Source organism: Cupressus sempervirens, chromosome 9 (genome assembly GCF_028749045.1).
Source record: "Cupressus sempervirens isolate cs-2001-9-10 chromosome 9, ASM2874904v1, whole genome shotgun sequence".
Lineage (NCBI taxonomy): Eukaryota > Viridiplantae > Streptophyta > Pinopsida > Cupressales > Cupressaceae > Cupressus > Cupressus sempervirens.
In genome coordinates this window covers 647888829-647911031 of record NC_143126.1, presented here as the reverse complement: position 1 = coordinate 647911031, position 22203 = coordinate 647888829, and the positions used below count along the sequence as shown (strand labels likewise).

Genomic DNA, 22203 nt, shown 5'->3' with positions numbered 1-22203 from the left:
AGTGGGGAGTGGATCTATAAGCTCTGTACTTTAGGGGAGGTGGAGACTTAGACTCCTTTTTTCGATGCCCTATAAATTACGAGATCAGAGGGAGAGTTCTTTGTCTATTTCGGGAGTGCTTCTCTCTCTCTATGACTTTTTCAGCTACTATGATCAGCGATGTCTTGCACTCTATCTTCGTGAGGCCACTATGATCTGTGATAGCACGATCCAGTCATCGCTTCCATACCGACACTCGTCTACTTAGCTCATTATTGCCTTTTTTACACCATTATCTCCTTTGCGTGGTGTGAAAAGGCCTTCTAGCTCCACCATTATCTCCTTTGCATGGTGTGAAAAGGCCTTCTAGCTCCACTAGATCTACCGGGCATTCCAGTTGTGTCAGATCCCATTCTGGTTATTTTCACCAACGACACTCCTCTGTGAGTGGCCAGAGATAGTATAGAGCCTCTACACATTGGCAAGCGTATCATTCAGTGATTGGTTTCTTTTCATCTAAGAGCGACTCCTAGTCTCTCTTGGCTTTCTCTCTGTCTCTTTGTTTGTTTTTTTTGGTTATGTCATTTATTTTTGGACACCTTTGTGTGTTCCTGCTGGTGTCAACCTCACTATTGTAATATTGCAGTCCCATAGACCTCTTTTTGGTCTTTTGTTGGACATTAATATCATTATCTTATCTTATCGAAGGATTCAGATCAAGGGATGGAAGATAATGTCCGACCATTTTATGTAAACCCACATGCTTCGAGAGAATTGAGACGAAAAGGAAGAAATGACTATTGAGGTTCTATAGACTGCAAAAACTGTCTCTTTGTACTTTCTGATTGATGAAATGGGTGTCCCATGAAAAAACAAGTTTAAATTTAAGGTATTGTGCCCTAGCTGTCAAAGTGGATGATTTGTAAAAGGATCTTGATACTATCCCTACTCCTGATTTTAGATTGGAGAAATGGAATTCATTCTGACTTGTGCATTTGATTTTGTGTTTGGAGAAGAAATTGAAACAAGGTTTCAGATTTCAAGCTTGAAGAATTCTGAATTCTTCAAAGTTATTTCAGCATAGTGAATTGGTGAAACATCCAATAAATTGTGCTAGATGGGTTCAACCAAGAGTCATCATTGAGCTTTCTTGGATGAAATGGGTGTGGAATTACTTCAAATTTGTGTTGTTTATCAGCATTAGCAGGTTTGAGCTTCTTAAGGCAAGGATTGATCATTCCTAATGGTTGCCAGTTCATGGTATTAGCAGCCAAAAAGATATTTATTAGCCGTGTGAGATATGAAGGGCTTGTGAGTATTTCTAAAGGGCACATTTCTGATGTGAGAGTCTTATTGTGCAAATCTGGAAGTGAATATCCTCAGAATTCTACAAGGGGTTTCAAGTGTTTATTCTTAGTTGCCAGATTCATCCTAGATAGACTAGATCCGGATTTGCATCCGATCCAGATCCAGATTTGTGCTTGGATCCTGACAGATCCACAGGCAGAATCAAAGATCCTGAAGGATCCAAGCCATAGCCTGATGATCCACAGGCAGAATCAAGGATCATGCCCGAATCCTCAAGGATCTAAGCCACAGCCTGAGGATCCTCAAGGATCATAATTTCATTTTGTAATTCAGTAATTCAATGTGAATGTGTTGATTTTCTTTATAACCATGAAAATAAATCAACTAACAAGTATACTGGATTGGTAGATCCATACTATAATCATAGATTCATACCATGAAATGATTTAGTTTTAGAATTATGCATATTTCTCTTATTTTTTAGTAATTATATATATGTATCTACACACACACACACACACACACACACACACACACACACACACACATATTTATATTTATATTTATATACATGAATCATAATTGGGAAAAAAAATCCGAATCCACGGATCTGATTCATATGCCCGAATCAGATTCGTTTCACGAATCGGCAACTAAGGGTTTATTGACTAAAGCTGCTGCTATTTCATAATCAGGTTCTTTGATGTATTTTGCATTATTATATCTATTAGCATACGGTGCTTCTATAGATGCACATTTTATATAAGATTTTGTAATGACATCTGGATTATAAGGCATAACAACTTATAATTGGTTTCGCATATGAATGAAGGCAATATAGGAATGTATGCCATTTGTTTGTCAAAATGCTTAATTTCTGCAAGTGACTATTTGCATAAAGATTTACGTTTGGGAATTGGAAGGATGCATGCCAAGTGTTTGTGAAAATGTCCATTGGCTGTAGGTGCACATTTTCCCTATAGAAATCATGTGTATGCAATATGCATTCAAAAACACAAATAGAATTGCATTTGCAGTTTAGTTCTTTGCCTAGATATCTTAGTGATCATTTGCAAGCATTTAAACTTCATTTGAAACCATTCCAAGGAAACAAAAGCAATCTGAACATAAAAGAGCAAGATAGAGGTTTCATGACAAGAGTTTGAAAAAATTCCTTGAGATTCAAATTTGCGCCGGGAATAGCAATGGATGTTATAGAGGTGAAGTTAGAACCTCTTGAGGTTCTTGGAATCTTACTTATAAAATAATACTAGTCCAATAGATTTAGTAAATCTAATATAAAACTAAATTAACATGAACATGAATAAATAAATACAAGGAAGAAACAATATTTTTTTGTTTGCTTATTTATAAAATCACTTAAACAAAAATAGAGTTCTTTAAAATTAAATTACCCCACGGCGGATTGCTGGAGAAGATGTTAGCTGGCTGAGGATTGGTCCAAAACTCTGAGCCATAGGTACAATCACAGGAGAAAAGAGTGGAATAGCTAGACTTGCTTCCTGAAAAATACAAGACGAAGTTCTCAGAATTCCATAAGTTGAAATAAAATACCCCTAGCTGAATAGTCAGATTTGTAAGGAAAGCATATGAAAAAACACAATCAAAACTTTGACATCATTACAATTGTGTTTATAATCAATCATGATAATAAGTAAAATTTTTGAATATTCAATTGGCAGCCTGAGATATTTGAAACCGGGATAAAATCAGAATCAAATAAATATTGTAGTAGGTTACCTTGGAAGAACCAAAGATACATACCTACATAGACAGAGAACTGGTAACCAAATGATGTACACGACAGCTGAAGAAAATAATGCCTGAATATTTCGAAAGCTGTGCAGAAGAAAATAATGGATTAAGGATCAAATAATTGATGGTAGTCACCGTTGTTTCAGGCTGTAAATTTATGCTGTCCATACTCCACGTGCTTGGATGTATGAAGGTAATGGAAGCCACCCTACAATTTAGAAATCACAGTGATTGGGTGTTCAGGTCTTTTTCAGCTATTTGCATGTCCTTTCCTAGTTCATATTGTTCAAACGTAATGCATATTTTCTCATATGTAATCACTGCATTCATATTTTTTTTTGCGGAGGCCATATCATCCTAGCATGCCCACTTTCTGCAGAGAGACATATATTAATCACCGGCGACTGGAAATTGAGTTTGAGTCATTGGAAATGTCACAGATGTTTGAGTTAGTGTCTGATCACCCATTTATAGAGTATTATGAAATTCTGGAGCCATCCACACATGTTAGGAAACTGGCAAATCCTCTCCCAAAGCTGCCGCACAGTCTTTCCTGGACCATTATTGGTTCTCTATCACCAAACAGAAAGTTAATGTTGAATGCAGCCAGTCATGGAGAATTTTTGAGGTAGTTTCAGTCAAAGTTTGGGCCATGCTCATATCAGATCATCAAGATCATTTGGTTCAAGCAGCAAGAAGTTGTCTTGAGTTTTAATTTCTGAGTTGCAGATATTGTCTTCTAGATATTTTCTGAGGAATTTTCCTTCAGCCTTTTTGTATAAGCAGATTACATAGGTACTAATTTATTATTGGTTTCTGTAGGCACGTTTGTTAGCTTATTAGATGTTAGAAAATAATTAATTTATGAACAACTGCTTTCTAAAATCATATATTGTACTAATTGGACAGTTCACTGCCGAATCTGTACTTCCATTTTAAGAGGTCCATTTGTCCACTGGATCCATTTTATTATATTATCTGTCAGCTTGGTATGTAGTTGTACTGGAAGTGGGGGATATAGTCTGCCATTTCGGCATTAACAGATTTAATCCCATTATCAACCAATTGACTTGATTGGAATTTGAATATCACTATCTGTTATTTTGGCATTGATTGATTCTATCAAATTATTGTTGATGTAATTTGGTCAGCTAGCCATAAGTATCTTTTCATTTAATTCCATTCTCCTCGTTCTTTCAATATGCTTTCACCTTGCCCACATCAGGAACTTGGTGATCAGAAAGATCTAGGATTCAAATGACTGCAAAAAATATTTAGTGGATTTGAGCTAACATCTGCCAACGGCATTATATCTAGTCTGCAGTGTTTTAAATTTACCTAGTTTATCCATCTCTGTAGACAATGCATGAGGCATTGATTATTTATGTTTGAAATGGTCTCCATGAAAAAAGGAGTCCAATTTTGTGATTTTAAAAATATCGTAACCTATTTCAAAAATCAATTAGCCATAAATCTAGAAACTTGACATTTTAACTTAAGAATGTCAACAATACATTATATGACAGATGATAATCTTCATAATACTATACGAGCCAGAAAGTATTTGTATTGGAAGATCCTTTGAACAATATATAACAAGCTCAAATTTTATATAGAATCACATACAGATCCTAGACACTACCTTGAAACACTATCATGTTGACGTATGACTTTCATGATATCGTAAAGGAAAAATAGAGATATCCACAAAGCCAAGGATTATGAGCATGTTCTGACCTAGAAAAACCTTCATTTAATGATGGGTCCAGTAATAGAATCTTCAAGATATAGGTAACAGTCTCAGAACAGAGACCCATAAAGGTATCCAATCAGGATATGAAAGAAGAAAAGGGTACTATCGTGATTGATGAAATAAATATAAAATGAAATAATTATAAATTATGACCTTTTAGTTACACCTTTCAGAAATTATTCACAGTCCCACAATGCCAAAGATAGTCAAGCTTGATTAAATAATTCTGCCTTTGTTCGTCTCAAACAATTTACATAACTTGGATATCTTGGTTACCTATGTTTCTCATCTACCTACTTAAGTCTATTAGATAATGATGTCACGTTGTACTAAATCTGCATTAACATCACTCTAATGCCTAAGGAAAACATTAGTGTCTTGGGAGGGAAATATTAATCATATCACTAGTAATGTGCTTTTGAGTGGAAAATGTTGTCATCATCTTCAAAATATTGGTCATGTTGTACTGAACTACAAAAGCACCTGGGGTTTAAACCAGTGTTATAAGGCCTGGACTTGACTCAGACTCAATAAGATGATTTTTGACTTGGACTCGGACTTGGCACCTAGACTCGGCAAAGACTCGGCAAATTGAAAACCAAAGGAATAAAAAGATTTTTAAAGATTTAAAACTGTCTCATTCATCCTTTAATATACAAACCTCAGAGACACAATAAGCTCATCAAATAGAGCCTTCTCAGTTAGCAGCCAGCTCTAGTACTCTCCTAGTTGTAGCATAAAAGTCTAGTTTAACAGCATGTTTACTATTCTTTTGGGTACAGCACAGCAGTTCAACTTGACAGTCAAGTCCAGCAGCTTTTAGATCATAGTTAACTGGGAAATATGTTCTTGGGGTTGAATTAAGGATGCAGATTGCAGCGTAGACCAGCAACTAGAAGCAACTTAGGGAGTTCCTAGAACAAAACACTTGCAAGGTGGTGTGAATGAAGGCAATATTACTACAGCGTGAACAAAAACACTTAAGTGGCAGAGAATGAGTTTGATTGTCATATTTTAGTTGTAAAAATTGTGTAAGCTGTTAATCTCTCTCTGTAATTAAGTCTTCAATTTGTAGGAGTAGCACTGTTAATTTCTCCCAATAATTGGTCTTGCAATAAGTCTTCAATTTGTAGGACGAACACTTTCTTATCAAAATTGCCGTTTTGAGAATTTAGTCAGGTGTTATGTTCATTGGCAAACATATTATTAAAAAAAAAATGTTTGCATATTGGTTTGACATGACAATCAGGCTCTATATTCAGTCAAATTGTTGTAAACCACCTAATTTTAAATTTATTTTCTTTATAACTTAGCTGGGCATGACAAATTTTGACAATGGGACTTTGGGAGTCTCTAGCAGGCTCAACAAAGTCCAAGTGCTCAGCCCCACAGACTCAACATAGCTGACACAGCTCTGGACTTGCCAAATCCAGCCCAGACTATGTGAGTCTTGCAACTAAGTTTCCAACTAACTTCAAACTATGGCTTTGCAGATTAGAATTTTATTTGTTTACACCAACTATAAGAATAAAATTAAAAGGTTTCTTCTTTTTTCCATTAAAAACAAGTCATTGTTTCCTATGTTGTCCACACTTATTCAAAGGGTTTGCCAATAATGTTTTTTTTTGTCCATTTTGGTTCAAGAACCATCCATGTTATTTTTGTTTTGTTAGGTGTGTTAATGTTTGAACCAAAATAATATAAATGAAATAATCAAAACCTTTAACAAGAAAGCCAAACACAAATTTACCCAAGGAAAGCCCTCCTAATTGAGGGAAAAACCCAGCCATACCCAAAAGATGATGCCTTTATTGAGTTTTTCAAAATAGATACAATAATCACTTTCTTATGATTGATGACATGAAAACACTCAATCGATAAGATAGATAAGATAATGATATTAATGTCCAACAAGAGACCAACAAAGAGTCTAAGGGACTCGAAGATATAACAAGAAAGAAAAACAACCCAGCAGGAGCACCAAATGGTGTCCGAGAAAGAGAGAACAAGAAAGAAAAGAAAGGGAACACCAACAAATGAGAGGACTAAATATCCTTTCTCAGTAAAAAGAAATCCAACACCAAAAGATAAGGCCCAGGACGAGCAGGGGTCTAGGTCTGTCTCTGAGTAACACTAGAGATAGGGTGCCACTGTCTAGTGAATCTATGACGATTTCTAACAAATTTGGTGTGCTCGGAGATGGTTGCAGCAAGAAGCCACTTCATGCCCCTGGAGGGGGACATTGGGGGGAAGGCGGTGATGAGCTGATCCAAGGCTTGGCTCTGAGGAAACATATGCCTTAAAGTGAGATGACAGAGATGTGAAGTCTCTTGGAGGTATAGTGCTAAATATCACTAGTCGAGATAACTAAAAAAAGCCGAAAGGGATCTGCAGTCTTTGAATAAGCAATGGAACCTGCCTCTGATCTCATAATAAATGGGGCATCAGAAGATGAAATGGATCTTAGTCTCTATCTTGAACAAAGTGCAAAGGTGGCAAATTCGGTCGTCTCTGGTCAAATGGTGATTTGTCTGGCACCAACGCCAGTGGGAACCTGCTCTAAAAGACACCAAAGAGATGTGGAGGGCATGACTCCAGTGCTGGCTCAAGTAGAAGGAACACACAATAATCCTATCACGAGTCTCCAAAAAGTGCTCAGAGTAGAAGGCCATCCGCAGGAGCAGACCCCTAGGAGGGTCAATCCAAGTCGTAATGATGTATTGTTTATATATGCAAAGTTGGATATGCCCATTCAACCCTTGTTGCGAGGGGAGGAGATGGGCAAGAGCATCTAACAACATGACACGTGGAGCAAATGGACCCACATTGCAGAACAAAACAAAGAGTTAAGATTGTCCATTCATGGCCATTAGATCTAAAAGATCAATGCTCGCTGCACGTTCACAAGTGATTAAGGATAACCCACAGTTAACGTAATGAAGTTGCGAAAGGACTAAAGATTGCATGGTCTCAAAGGGTTAATCATAACTTGGGGGTGAAGCTATGAGTGAGCGATAATAAGTGTTCACATGTTCGCAAGGGATTAAATGAAACCGTGAGTTAACTCAGCAAAGTAATGAGAGCCAATCATTACATCATCACATTGAGTAAAGGCATCGTAGGAATGATAGTTGCAAGGAAGTGACAAGGGAAAAATAAGGAAGATTGCCAGGTTTAATCTCAATCATTGATCTAAGATCAACGGTCAGAATTCAAAATTGCTATGATCGTTGAAATACAAATTACATAGACTTGGTACCAAATAGCAGGATATGAAGATAAATAGTCACTACGTGTTTTCAATGTACCATGAAGTCAAGATCATAATGTCACGTGTTCGTACCATGCTGCAAATTAGATATTTTTATGTTTTATTCTGATTCCTAAACTGTCCAAATCCTAGAATGTGAATGCCTGTTGGGACTAAGTGAGAGTGAGATGTAGCTACAAGGGGCTTTAGAAATAATAGTGGTGGTGCTGTGATGACCTTGACATCCTCATCATCCTCCTCGTCCTCCACCTCCTCCTCCGATTCGTCCGTGTCTTGGGGGGATGTGTCCTGCCTCCCACTCTCAGTATTCACAAGCTTTGAGCCCTCTACATCCGTTGCAGCCTCTTCTGTCCGATGGCCTTCTAGTCACATGGAGTATCAAGGTTCCACTGCATGATTAGAGGCTCCCCTAGTTCTATCAGACCTGGCTTGATGTAATGTCCCCATTTTTAGCAAGTTCCTACAGTTGGCCAGGTCAGTTCACCATCACGACCCCCGTGAGCTGACAGTAGGATTTGAGGGTCTTAGTTGTGTGGTGATAGGCTTTCCAGCAGCCTAAGATGTGTTTTGGCTCCGTTTGAGGGACTTAATATTTACAGTAAGTCAATCTGTTGGTTCCAATGAACTCAATTGAGTCAGAGGAGTTGAAGGATGCTCTCAGTTTTTATTTCGAGCTTTTGGTTTGGGCTCCAAGAATCTTGGAGGGAGCATCTATTTATACTAAGTCACCTTGTCAAGTTCATTCATCATCTTTCATCATCAGGATCACTTTGGTGTTGTCAGATTTCGATTCTGATGCTTCTTCAATTGTTTTCACAAGATGGGTGAATTATTAATTATTATTCATCTAAATACGTTGAGGTTGTTATTTTTGTTGGTGTTGTTGATTGGTCACCTCAGTATTATAGCTCGCTGGAACCAGGAGGAAAAGTTTTAAATCACGAGAACAATAAATAGTGGCCTTACATGTCAGAATTTAAAGTTATGGTGGAAAAGGTCATTTTTGGAGCCAAGAGCAATTAATAAATTAGTTTATAATGACACTTTATTATGTTTTATTATTGTGTGTGGGAAGCTTCTTAAGTGAAGTTCATTTGGGAAACTTTGTGCCATTAGGAGATTATAAATATGAGCCCATTTGACGAGTAAAGCATTTGATTGGTTATATATTTGATTTTGTGCCTTTGTGGCTTTTTCGTGGGTTCTTAACTGTATGCCCTTGCTGATGTATAAGGGTCTCTGAAGTTTCTGATGTTTGAAGTCATTGTTGATGTATGGCGATTTCATTGCAAATTGTGTTGTTATAAACAATATGCCAAGTCTCCTTATTGTAATCATTGTGGCTACAGAGAATGATCTTTTGAAGGAAATCGATTGTATTATGTTGCATACTGACAATCAATTTGATGTAGTTTTGAGGAATTTGGTGACTGCTAAGGTTGGCGTTTGAGATTCCCATCAGCTTGATGCCAAGGCTGTGAATTGCTGAAGTTTATTTGTGCCAGGCGGAATTGTATCATGCTTCACTTGGAATTAATGGCATGTGATTTGTGAGTAGCTAGACGTCTTTCATCTTCGAGCTGCAACGTGTTGTGGGGACGTTCTACAATAACTACAGAGGGTTTGATAGTGTCTTTGGCTTGCATTTGTGGATATCCTTGGAGAAGTGTGTTAATGTAATATCCCTATCCAAATCTGATTGAAAACTTGCTATATTTGCTTTTAGAAATTTTGTCAAACACTTGTACAACAAAGGAATATATGACTGATTTTATTTTCATTTTGTTTTTAGAATAAGAAAGAAGACTTCTAATATCATAAGATGACTGAAAATGATTTCTCTTTTGCTTAGTCTACACCTAACATGAAATGCAACTCTTTTTAAAAAAAATTTCTTGATGCAATATATGACATCTATTCAATGCAAATTAACACTTACAACCAAGTGACATTATGTCAAACAGTTGGCATGCAACTAACATTATAATTCAAACTTCAAAATTGATATTTTGCTGATAAAAAAATTCTGATATAAAATTAGGTTACAATGCCTTCACCAATTTAACTAGACTGCCCATGCAGAACCATGTAGATGTATTTTCAGATAATGCATAAACATGAAAATAAAATGAAGGGAACCTGAGATTGGTAGACAGCTTTAAAATTGATCAGAATCTGTCATGCACTGTAGCAGTATTGTTCACAGCATTGCAGCAGTACTATTCACAACCATTGTAGTGATACACCATTCACGATTCCTGGAGCGATGGCACTATAGCAGATGGGTATAAACTTCCTAATATGCCTCCGAATCAGCCGCTTAACTCCTTCCAAAGTGCAGATAAAATGAGGGCATCGAATGACCCTTAAATTTGAAGTGTATGTTCTTCATGAATTGCTGCAAAAACTCAATAAGCTTCAATGAGATGATTGAAATATCACCTCCAGCAAATGCAACAATATCAGCTGACAGTTTCACAGCCTCAAAGTTGCCAATCAAAGAGAATTATCGTTCTCAATGATTGGAATGTCCTGCCGAAACCCTTGGCTCCACAAGTGCACAAGCAAATGTCAATATCAAATCTAGATGCCCTACAATGAGGCTCTCTCCTCTATTTATTCTTTTCCTTCACCCCTTTTAGAAGAACATAAAATATTATTTTATTGCACTTTTCTAGAAGCTTCCTCCTTTCCAACAATAATTAGTCGTGCTTCTAGAAGATTCCCTTTTCCATATAATATAATATTATTTTAGTGACTTATGATTTAATATTTATTTTAGTCACTTTTTAATTAAATTAATTAAATATAGTCACCTTTTAATTTTTAAATTATTTAATGAATTTATAAGAAATTAATTTAACTACTTCACCTTATTTCTCTACTTAGCCTTCAAAGAATGAAAGGCTAAGAACTCCATTGAGAGGCTAAAAAGATGGGGACATTATAGTTCGCCTTTTTGGAAATTGCTTGTCCCCAAGCAATCTCAATTTTGGATGTGCAGAATCTCTTCACTCTCCCATGTAGCATCCTCAATAGGTAGGTCCTTCCATTTAATCAAATATTCTCTAATGACACGGCTTCTCAACTGCTTCTCTCTAAAATTTAATATAGCCTTTGGTATCAAAATCAACTTACCCTCATCATCTAAGGGTGGTACAACCGCAGAAGGAACCACATGATGTCCCAATGCCTTCTTGAGGGGTGATACATGGAAAATATTGTGCACTTTGCTGTCTGCTGGCAACTCTAGCTTTTAAGCCACCTCACCCACACGCCTAATGACTCGGAATGGTCCATAGTATCGTGGCTTGAGCTTCTATGTACCACTCTTCTTGAGAGTAGACTGTCTATAGGGCTGCAACATCAAATACACCATGTCCCCAACCTCAAAAGAGCATTCCACTCTCTTTTGATCTGCTTACTGTTTTTGTTGATTTTGTGCCTCCCGGATGTTTTCACGAAGAGCCCTCATGATATTCTAAATTTCCTGTAACATGTCTCCAGTACTAGGCACTCTACTATCACTCATCAACAAATCAAGAAAGCTAGGAGCCTCATAACCATACAAGGCCATGAATGGTGTCATCTAAATAGAAAGATGGTAAGTGGTATTGTAGTAGTACTCACAAAGGTATATCCATTTAACACACCCTTTTTGCTGCCCAACAATATAATTTCTGAGGTACCCTTCCACCCATTTGTTGACTATCTCTATCTGTCCATCTGTCTGAGGGTGGTAACTAGTATTGGGAGAAAGCTCGGTCCCACACAATCTAAAAAGCTCTTGCCAAAAAATGCTCATAAATCGACTGTCTCAGTCACTAACAATGTTTCGTGGTAATCCATGCAATCTAAACACCTCACGAAAAAATAATTTGGCAACCTCTGTGGCTAAATATGAAATAGTGAGCGGAAAGAAATGTGCAAACTTGGTCAAGTGATCAACCACCACATATACGCAATCCTTACCTTGCGCTTTTGGAAACCCTGTGATGAAATCCATGGATATACATTCCCACTTCCTGTCTGGAATTGGAAGTGGCTGTAATAAACCAGTAGGATATGTATAGTCCTGTTTGTTTTGATGACAAACAACACACTCCCTAACATATCGTAGAACATCAGATTTTAGTCTCTTCCAACTGAACCTCCCCTGAACCTGTTCATAGGTTTTGAAATACCCGGGATGGCTTGCCAATGGTGAATCATGAAAGAACCTCAATACTATGTTCTTTACTTTTGATCCTGGAGTCAAGAAGATCCTCCCCTTGTAAATGATAAGATCATTCACCACTGTGTACCTATCATCCTGCAGTGACCCATCAATAATACTTGAAGCCCAAGAATCTTTAGCATATTCTGCCACAATCAAATGACTCCAATCCTCTAAAACCTCAGCCATAGAGCTCAAATGTGGTCGGCAAGACAAGGCATCAGCGACTATATTCTGTGAAACTTTGACAAAAGAAATGTCAAAGTCATAAGATTGCAACTTGCTTCCCATTTCTGCTGACGGTCATTAAGATCCTGCTGCCCAAGGAAATGTCTCAAGCTATTATGGTTTGTTTTTACATCAAACTTACTACCCACTAAGTACTGCCTAAACTTGGCCAATGCATGCATAATGGCCAACATTTCCTTGTCATATATATTGTAGCTCCTCTCAGGACCTCTCAGCTTCCTACTCTCATATGCAATTGGATGTTTGTCTTGCATAAGGACAGTTCCAATCCCCTCACTTGAAGCGTCACACTGCAACTCAAAGGTTTAGTGAAATTAGGCAATGCAAGCACTGGGAAAGTAGTCATAAGTTGTTCAAACATCTCAAAGCATTCCTGTGCCTCACGAGTCCAAAGAAAAGCCCCTTTCTTGGTCAAATCTGTAAGTGGTGCTGCATGGCGAGAATACCCATTGACAAATCTGCGATAGAATCCACATAAGCCCAAAAATCCTCTAAGTTGTGTCAAATTCATCAGAGTAGGCCACTCAACAATTGCCTTGACCTTATTCGGATCCATCCGAACTCCTGCACTAATAATGTGACCCAAATATAATAATTCTGTCATGCCCAAGTCACAATTAGATTCCTTGGCATATAGAGATTCATTACCAAGAATACCCAGAACTATGTCAAGATGTGCAAGATGCTCTTCCCATGTCCTAATATAAACCAAGATATCATCAAAGAAGACGAACACAAATCGCCTCAACTATGAATGAAATACCCTATTCATAGTAGATTGGAATGTAGCGGGGGCATTGGTTAGCCCAAACGACATAACCACAAACTCAAAATGTCCACAGTGGCAACAAAGAGTTGTCTTCTCAATATCTTCTTCCCTCACACGAATTTGGTGGTAACCCGATCTCAGATCAATTTTGGAGAAGTACTTGGCACCATGCAATTCATCAATTAACTCATCAATCCTTGAAATGGGATATCTGTTCTTGATTGTTCTCTTGTTAAGCATTCTATAATTAATACACATCCTTAGAGTACCATCCTTCTTTTTAACCAATGCCATTGATGAAGCAAAAGGTGACTTATTTGGTCTAATATGCCCCATAGCTAGCAACTCCTTGATAGTTTTTTCTATCTCATCTTTGAGCCACTTAGGGTGCCTATAGGGAGTGACTATCATGGGCTTAGCACCCTCCAATTCGATGATATGTTCTATCCCTCTATCTAGAGGTCTACCAGGTGGAATCTCGCTAAAGACCTTATCATGCTTGATCCTCAACTCTTGTATTCCAGGAGGATAAACAGGGTTTTGCTGCTCTTCCTGTATTGGCTTCAAAACACAACCTATTGCCCACTCAACCATGTCATGACGTGTGAGACATTCCATTTTCTTGAAAGAAATATTCTCGCAACTGGTGTCTCTAAGTGCGTTCAACACGAGTTTTTCCATCCATATCAAATCTCATTTCCATCTCACAAAGGTTGAGGGTGAATATTCCTATGTCATGTAACCATGCCATTCCCAAAACCATAGCTGTGTCTCCCATGTTCACCACATAAAAATTTGCCTTGAACTCATAATTATTCAAGTGCATGGGAAAATTTGAAATCATTTTGTCACACCTAAGAGTGTAACCATCAACAACCTTAACTCAAATTCCCTCAAACTCCTTAGCATGTATACCACGCCTCTCAACAAGCCTAGCATCAATGAAATTGTGTGTCCCACCTGTATCAAGAAGGGTAATAATCTTTTGACCAGCAAGAACCCCTCGCATCCTAAAAGACCCTTCTTGCTGAATACTTGTGAGACGAGTCTCTTTAAGCTTCACTTCTTCCTCTAATTCTTCATCATGTTCTGATTTTTCTGATTCTAAATCATTAATTTCAGATTGTTGGTCTGAATCAAAATCTTTAATTAGTGCCCACATTGCATGATTTGACCTCCCCTTAGGTTTCACAGGGCAGTCATGGTTAATATCATATGGTCCCTTACAATAGAAGCATAGTTTCCTCTTCCTTAAATCATTAAGAGTCTCATGGTCAAACGAAAAAGTAGACTTACCTTTAGCTTTGTCCTCCTTAGGAAACTTCTTGTTGTCACGATTGAAAAATGTTCCCTTTGATGTAAACTTGCTGGTAGGGGCAGTGAACTCCATGCTTCGTGCCTTCTTCATTGCTTCCTGTAGTGAGGGAGGATCGAAAGCTTTCAACCAACCCTTCAATGGCTCCATCAATCCTTCCATGAATAAGACCACCAATCTTCTTTCATTGATGTTAGGAACCATAACCGATAACTGTTAGAATTCATTTACATAAGCATCAAGGGAACCATGCTGTTTTAGTTGTGCTAATTCACGGAAACTCACCTCAGGATCTTTGACATCAACCTTTCAATCAGCCTGTTGGTAAACTCCTCATATGTAGTGATAAGGTTGTGTACAAGAGTGATTAACCCATGATACCACCACTCATGAGAAACTCCTTCAAGATGTAGTGTGGCAAATCTTATGGCATCCTCTTCAGGCATTGGCCTCAAAGAAAGATAATTATCAAGCTTTTGAACCCAAGACCTAGTTGTGCATTTGTTACTTCCATCATAGTAAGGTATGGAAATCTTACCAAGTGTTTGTTGATAGTCATTTCTTGGAGCATAGTGATCATTCCTTCCCCTCCTATTTCTTTGATTCATGAATTGATCATATGTCCATATTTCTCTCATATCAGGAGGGAGAGTGGTATACTCCAAGTAGGCCTGTCTAGCTTTGTCTCCAAAAGAAACAGTTGGAGCATCATGTGGTTGTTCTTCTCTTGGTGTAAAGGTGGGAAAAAGAGGCCTAGGGGCTAATCCTCTAGTATCTTCAGCGCGATGTATAGACCTTTCCTCATTAATTCCACTATATTCAACTATGTTTTGATTTTGAGTGGCTTGCTGATCGATTTTTACTAATAAGCGTGTCATCATATCAAGCATGGTATCAAATTTCCTTTCAGCTCCTACATCCCTATTTTTTTCTTCTACTATATTTTGAACTGTTTTGCCGGTATCTCTTTCTCTTAATGCTTCTGAGAATGTATCCCCTTCAACTTGTGGATTCCGATATTGTTGTCTCCATTGTTCCCTGCTATAATATCTGATTTCTCTCTCACTCATCTACTGTTTGAATGATCATAGGATGGCAGAATGAAAGCTCTGATACCACTGTAATATCCCTATCCAAATTTGGTTGAAAACTTGCTATATTTGCTTTTAGAAATTTTGTCCAACACTTGTATAGCAGAGGGATATATGACTGATTTTATTTTCAGTTTGTTTTCAGAATAAGAAAGAAGACTTCTAATATCATAGGATGACTAAAAATGACTTCTCTTTCGCTTAGTCTACACTTAATATGAAATGCAACTCTTTTTTTTGTTTTTTCTTGATGCAATATATGATATCTATTCGATGCAAATTAACACTTACAGCCAAGTGACATTATGTCAAACAGTTGGCATGCAACTAACATTATAATTCAAACTTCAAAATTGATATTTTACTGATATAAAAATTCTGATATAAAATTAGGTTACAATGCCTTTAACAATTTAACTAGACTGTCCATATAGAACCATGTAGATGTATTTTCAGATAATGCATAAACATGAAGATAAAATGAAGGGAACCTGAGATTGGTAGGCAGCTTTAAAAATGATTAGAATCTGTCATGCATTGTAGCGGTATTGTTCACATCATTGTAGCAATACTACTCACGACCACTGTAGCGATAACACCATTCACGATTCCTGGAGCGATGGCACTGTAGCAGATGGGTATAAACTTCCTAATATGCCTCTGAATTGGCTGCTTAACTCCTTCCAAAGTGCAGATAAAATGAGGGTATTGAATGACCCTTAAATTTGAAGTGTATCTTCTTCATGAATTGCTGCAAAAAGTCAATAAACTTCAATGAGATGACTGAAATATCACCTCCAGCAAATGCAACAATATCAGCTGATAGTTTCATAGCCTCAAAGTTGCCAATCAAAGAGAATTATCGTTCTCAATGACTAAAATGTCCTGCAGAAACCCTTGGCTCCACAAGTGCACAAGCAAATGTCAATATCAAATCTGGATGCCCTACAATGAGGCTCTCTCCTCTATTTGTTCTATTACTTCAACCCTTCTAGCAGAACATAAAATATTATTTTATTGCACTTTTCTAGAAGCTTCCTCCTTTCCAACAATAATTAGTTGTGCTTCTAGAAGATTCCCTTTTCCATATAATATAATATTATTTTAGTGACTTATGATTTAATATTTATTTTAGTCACTTTTTAATTAAATTAATTAAATATAAAGTCACCTTTTAATTTTTAAATTATTTAATGACTTTATAAGAAATGAATTTAATTATTTCACCTTATTTCTCTACTTAGCCTTCAAAGAATGAAAGGCTAAGAACTCCATTGAGAGGCTAAAAAGATGGGGACATTACAGTTGAGGAGCTGTCGTGGGACTCATATTCTGGTCTTCCCTTTCAGCCGACAAGTACATCAAATTAAGCTATAAGGAAATTAGGTTCCTTACTCAATTAATTGGTGGAATTCAATATATGTTCTTTGTATTGCCTTTCTACATAAAATTATGTAAACTGCTGAAGTTATGTTGTTAGCATTCCTGCTACACTTTTAATGTATTCTGAAAATTATTTCTAATAAAAACAAAAAACCTAGCAACATTGTTCGATTGGCAGTGTAATTTCTATCAGAGCATACATAGAGTTTTTAAAGTGGTATCAGAGTGGTTTCTTGCTAGCTTGCAGGAATTGGGCTCAGTTTTTATTTTGTTCAGCGCCGACTTTGAAGATTTTCAGATCTGATTTCTAGAGTGACCAACACTTCATTTTCTGCAGCTATGGATAGACATGGGACTGGTAGTTCTAGAAGTTAGTGGAGTAAGGAGGAAGTTAGCGTGAAAATGAATGCCTTGCAGGAGAATTTGGAAAATCTGAAGCTTCATCAACAGAGGTTGGCGGAGAGCTTGTCAGATCCCACGACAGTTCAGATGGCAGCAAGGTATATGGTTTTTGCCTTTAGAAAACTGACATCAAGGTTGCAGGGAAGGAAGCTTGAGTATTCCTTGACAGGTGTCCATGATGCTGATGTACCTATATTTAGTACGACACCTGCTAGCCTCATTTGCAGTGTTGATGATGGACTCATTTCATAGAGATCAGTAGATGTGTCAGTACCCTTGGTGGATAGCGACATTGAACTTCAGCAGGTTGAGGCTCCTAGAGTTGTTGCAGATAGTGCAGAGACATTTGTTACTACTGACACTTTTGACTCTCTCAAGGAGGGGATTATTATTGGAGATTTGTATGCGAGTTATCAGAGTGTTACTCCAGTACAAGAGGTAGTTGCTTCCTCAAGTGGGACCAATGCATGTATGGAGTCACTTAGCTGTGATGTTAGTGATTTGTATGTTAAAGCGGATTCAATAGATGTGGATGTAGATAGTATGGACACATCTGACAATACATTTGATGATGCTATGAGTTGCACCGGGTACGATATCCCTTTCCAGCTATCAGTTGATGACTCTGAGGAGGTTTTGGATGGGTCCCAGGATTAGTGTTTACAAGATCTATCCTTTGAGGTGGAAGCTGAGACATGTGGGGATATTGATATTGTGAGAGTTTCCATTTCTTCAGATGAGGAGTTGACTAAGGTACATAGTAGTTGTATCTCGAATGTAGAGTTGTGGAAGATCGATAGCACACATGCAATGAGTGATCTTGTGGTGGGCAGTTTTGATTCGGTTTCCTATCACAGTGCAGTTAGTGAGACAAAGAGCTTACATAGGAGGCAAGGGTTATAAAGGCATCGTGTGACTTGTCAATTGAAGGTAAGTGAAAGTGATATTTCTTTAGCTTTTGAGCATTATGATGTGATCCGTCAGATGCTGGCTACATCTGGTTGGGGTGCTCCTATGTTTGATGAGCACGGTGATAGTACTCTTTCTCTAGCAGAGGTTCATGCACTTCGAGAGGCTATCAGAATCTTGAAGCATAACTATTCGCAGCTAGTTGTTGTCAAGGAATATCTTCTGGAGTGGGGTAGCACCTGTTATGAGACATTGTTAGAGAAAGAAGAGGTGGTTGAGCTCACCCAAGAGCTTGAGGTGACTGTGGACTCTCTTTAGTGTACTTAGTTGGCTCTTCAGTAGTTAAAGTTACAATTGGATGAGGTGATTGTCGAGTCAGAGCATGTTCAAACCACACTAGCCCTAGATCTAGTTCATTTGCATATTGTGGTTGGTGGTGAGTTTGCTTCTACGGTTGGGATGATGGACGTGATGATATAGTAGACACATCCATTTCGGATATTGGTGCAGTAGGCATAGATGAAGTAAGAGTATTAATGGATTCAAACTCTCATGTTGATTTGCTTTGTTCTGTCGAAATCGAATCTATTTCTTCATCTCATATAGTTGATAGCATTGTACAGTTGGCAGTGACACATTTTTAGAGGGATCAACTGTGGGTCGCAAGGGAGCAAGTTGATGCTTCCACATATAATTTCTATTGTATAGAGTCTTTGAGGGTACTCTCATCCGAGGCTCTCATGCCATTTAGAGATTGGTGGGAAAGATTGTAGAGACTCTATCTACTATGCTTCCCCACAAGGATTTCGAGGTTGGGTTTGCTCAAAGGATTGCCTAGGATCCTGGCAAACCAGTAGTTCAGAGTCAGAGATTGGAGCCATCTTTTGATTAGCAGACTGATACTGATGAGCCCCTTGACAGAGATTGGGAGTTTTTATCAAAATTACACTGTGCTCATCACTTTTATTTTGACCCACAGGTAAAGGATTTGGTGTGGGTTGGCTCTAGTTTCATGCCATCCATTATGGGATGGGTTAGCACCACCTTTTGTAGATGGGATTGATAATTGCAAATTAGACCCCTTGTAGTATCTACACACACAGGACAGTTTGGCAGAGGTTGGAGTTGGTCATTGTAGTGTTTTAGGTACCCTATGGTTGTTACCATCTCCATAGTGCAGTTGGGTGTATCAATTTGATGGGGACTCAGGTTTGGACAGAGTTGGTATTTCAGTTGGGTTGAGTTTCGATGAGTGAGTTGTTGCCTTCATCAACACCTCGGGTAAGTTTTTAGATGATTCTGATTTTGATATCCATTATTTGGTGAGTATTCCCACTCGTGTTCATTCATCGTCTTTCATTATCAGGATCACTTTGGTGTTGTCAGATTTTGATTTTGATGCTTCTTTAGTTGTTTTCGCAAGACGGGTGAATTATTATTATTATTCATCTAAATACGTTGAGGTTGCTATCTTTGTTGATGTTGTTGGTTGGTCACCTCAGTATCATAACTTGTTGGAACCAAGAGGAAAAGTTTTAAATCATGGGAACAAGAAACAGTGGCCTTACATGTCAGAAGTTAAAGTTATGGTGGAAAAGGTCATTTTTGAAGCCAAAAGCAATTAATAAATTAGTTTATAATGGCACTTTATTATGTTTTAATGTTGTGTGTGGGAAGCTTCTTACATGAAGTTCATTTGGGAAACTTTGTGCCATTAGGAGATTATAAATATGAGCCCATTTGATGAGTAAAGCATCTGATTGATTATATATTTGATTTTTTGCCTTTGTGGCTTTTTCGTGGGTTCTTAACTGTATACCCTTGCTGATGTATAAGGGTCTTTGGAGTTTCTAATGTTTGAAGTCACTGCTGATGTATAGTGATTTCATTGCAAATTGTGTTGTTATAAACAATTTTCCAAGTCTCCTTATTGTAATTACTGTGGCTACGAAGATTGATCTTTTGAAGGAAATCAATTGTACTATGTTGCATATTGGCAATCAATTTGATGAAGTTTTGAGGAATTTGGTGACTGCTGAGGTTGGCATTTAAGATTCCTATCAGCTTGATGCCAAGGCTATGAATTATTGAAGTTTATTTGTGCCAGGCGGAATTGTACTAGGTGGCACTCAGAATTAATAGCCTGCGATTTGTGAGTAGCTGGATGTCTTTCTTCTTCCAGCCGCAATGTGTTATGGGGACAGTCCACAATAACTATAGAGGGTTTGATAGTGTCTTCGGCCAGTATTTGTGGATATCCTTGGAGACGTGTGTTGAGGAGCTGCCGTGAGACTCATATGTTGGTCTTCCCCTTCAGCCGGCAAGCACATTGAATTAAGCTATAAGGAAATTAGGTTCCTTAATTAATTGGTGGAATTTAATATATGTTCTTTGTATTTCCTTTCTAAATTAAATTATGTAAAATGCTGAAGTTCTGTTGTTAGCATTCTTTTTGCACTTTTAATGTATCCTAAAAATTAATTCTAATAAAAACAAGAAACCTAGCAACATTGTTAAATTGGCACTGAAATTTCTATCAGAGCATACATAGAGTTTTTAACTCTCGAGCTCTAGTCTATCATTAGGTATCATCCGTGCTGTGGCATCAAGAAATAGACTGATGACACAGTGTGGCATATAGAATGTTTTGTGCTATACTGTAATGAACTCATCCATGCGCTCAGCCAATAGAGATGCCCAGTCATATACTCTACCATTCATGATGTCGTTCGTCATGCTCACCTATGGAAATGAAATATCCGATGCCCTACTTGATCCATTGAATCCACTTTTTACCAGGTCCATGAGGCAATGCCAAAGTCCCTCCTGTATATTGGATTTCTTCAATCCTCTTCCCTTCGAAGAATCCATTAGGGCTTCGTTTTCTGCCTGATGTTGTTTACCACATATCAGTTCTACTAGTTGCGCCTTCACCTCTCGACTTAGTTTCTTGGGCTTGTCAATTTTTCTCTCCCTGTGCATGACCTGATATGTCGAACACCTTCATGAAATTTGCTGCTCTAAAAGATATCACAAGGTTTCGTCTAAGATATAGAAATAACTTGTTCACAAAAATTAGTTGTAGGTTTCTAGCATGGTCTAGAGAAAACCCTCGAAGTCGCGAATGCGGAACACTGGCATCCACAATGCCCATTCCACTTATGCCCTCCATATGCTTTCCTTCGCAAAATGGTTATTCGGGGTCTCCTGCCACCACTTCCTACACTCCAACCCATTCAAACCCTTGACCATCACATTTTGAGGTGTGAGGTGCGTAGTTGTAGTTGGCTAGACTTGTGCCCTTGCCTTCTTTTTGCCTGTACCTCCTGTAATACGCACTCTCGATGGTAAAGCTTGTACGTTCCTGTTCATTTTGCTACTGGCTGAATCTTCTTCTATTTTTTTCTTGCAAGCCCTCTTCCCTGCACTCTCCATGACTGTCCTTCCTTTTTTTTCGCAAGAAATAGTTCTTGGAAACGGTTGGAGCCATTACTATACTTCCAGAATGTCTCTTTGCAAGCCCATTTAACTTCTTGGTCCCTTACTCGACTTCTAGCAATTAGCGTTTTGCTTTGTTTGGCCCTTACAGTATAGTGGTTACCCTTCAGAGATGCCGTGTATCCTTTTGGTACAGTACTTGGTTCCTTCTTGTACGGTGCCTGCTTATATGGGCTCTCAATTTTGCTCGATTATGTTTGTATGGTGGTTTGGCTTGGTTTTTGTAATTGTTTTTCTCCTACATAACTGGGCTGCCATTCTTTATACTGCCTTCCTATGCTTGC

The 22203-nt window shown here is 37.9% G+C and overlaps 1 protein-coding gene across 2 annotated transcripts in view; it reads right to left on the bottom strand.

Moving 5' to 3' along the window:
* Positions 1–22203, bottom strand: part of LOC149540402 (Gut esterase (DUF1350)) — a 234355-nt gene that overhangs the window by 57981 nt on the left and 154171 nt on the right. For both annotated transcript variants that reach the window (XM_089801503.1, XM_089801504.1), the window contains exon 7: positions 2703–2810. In XM_089801503.1, the coding sequence (XP_089657629.1) occupies positions 2703–2810 (108 nt within the window). The remainder of the gene's footprint in view (positions 1–2702; positions 2811–22203) is intronic.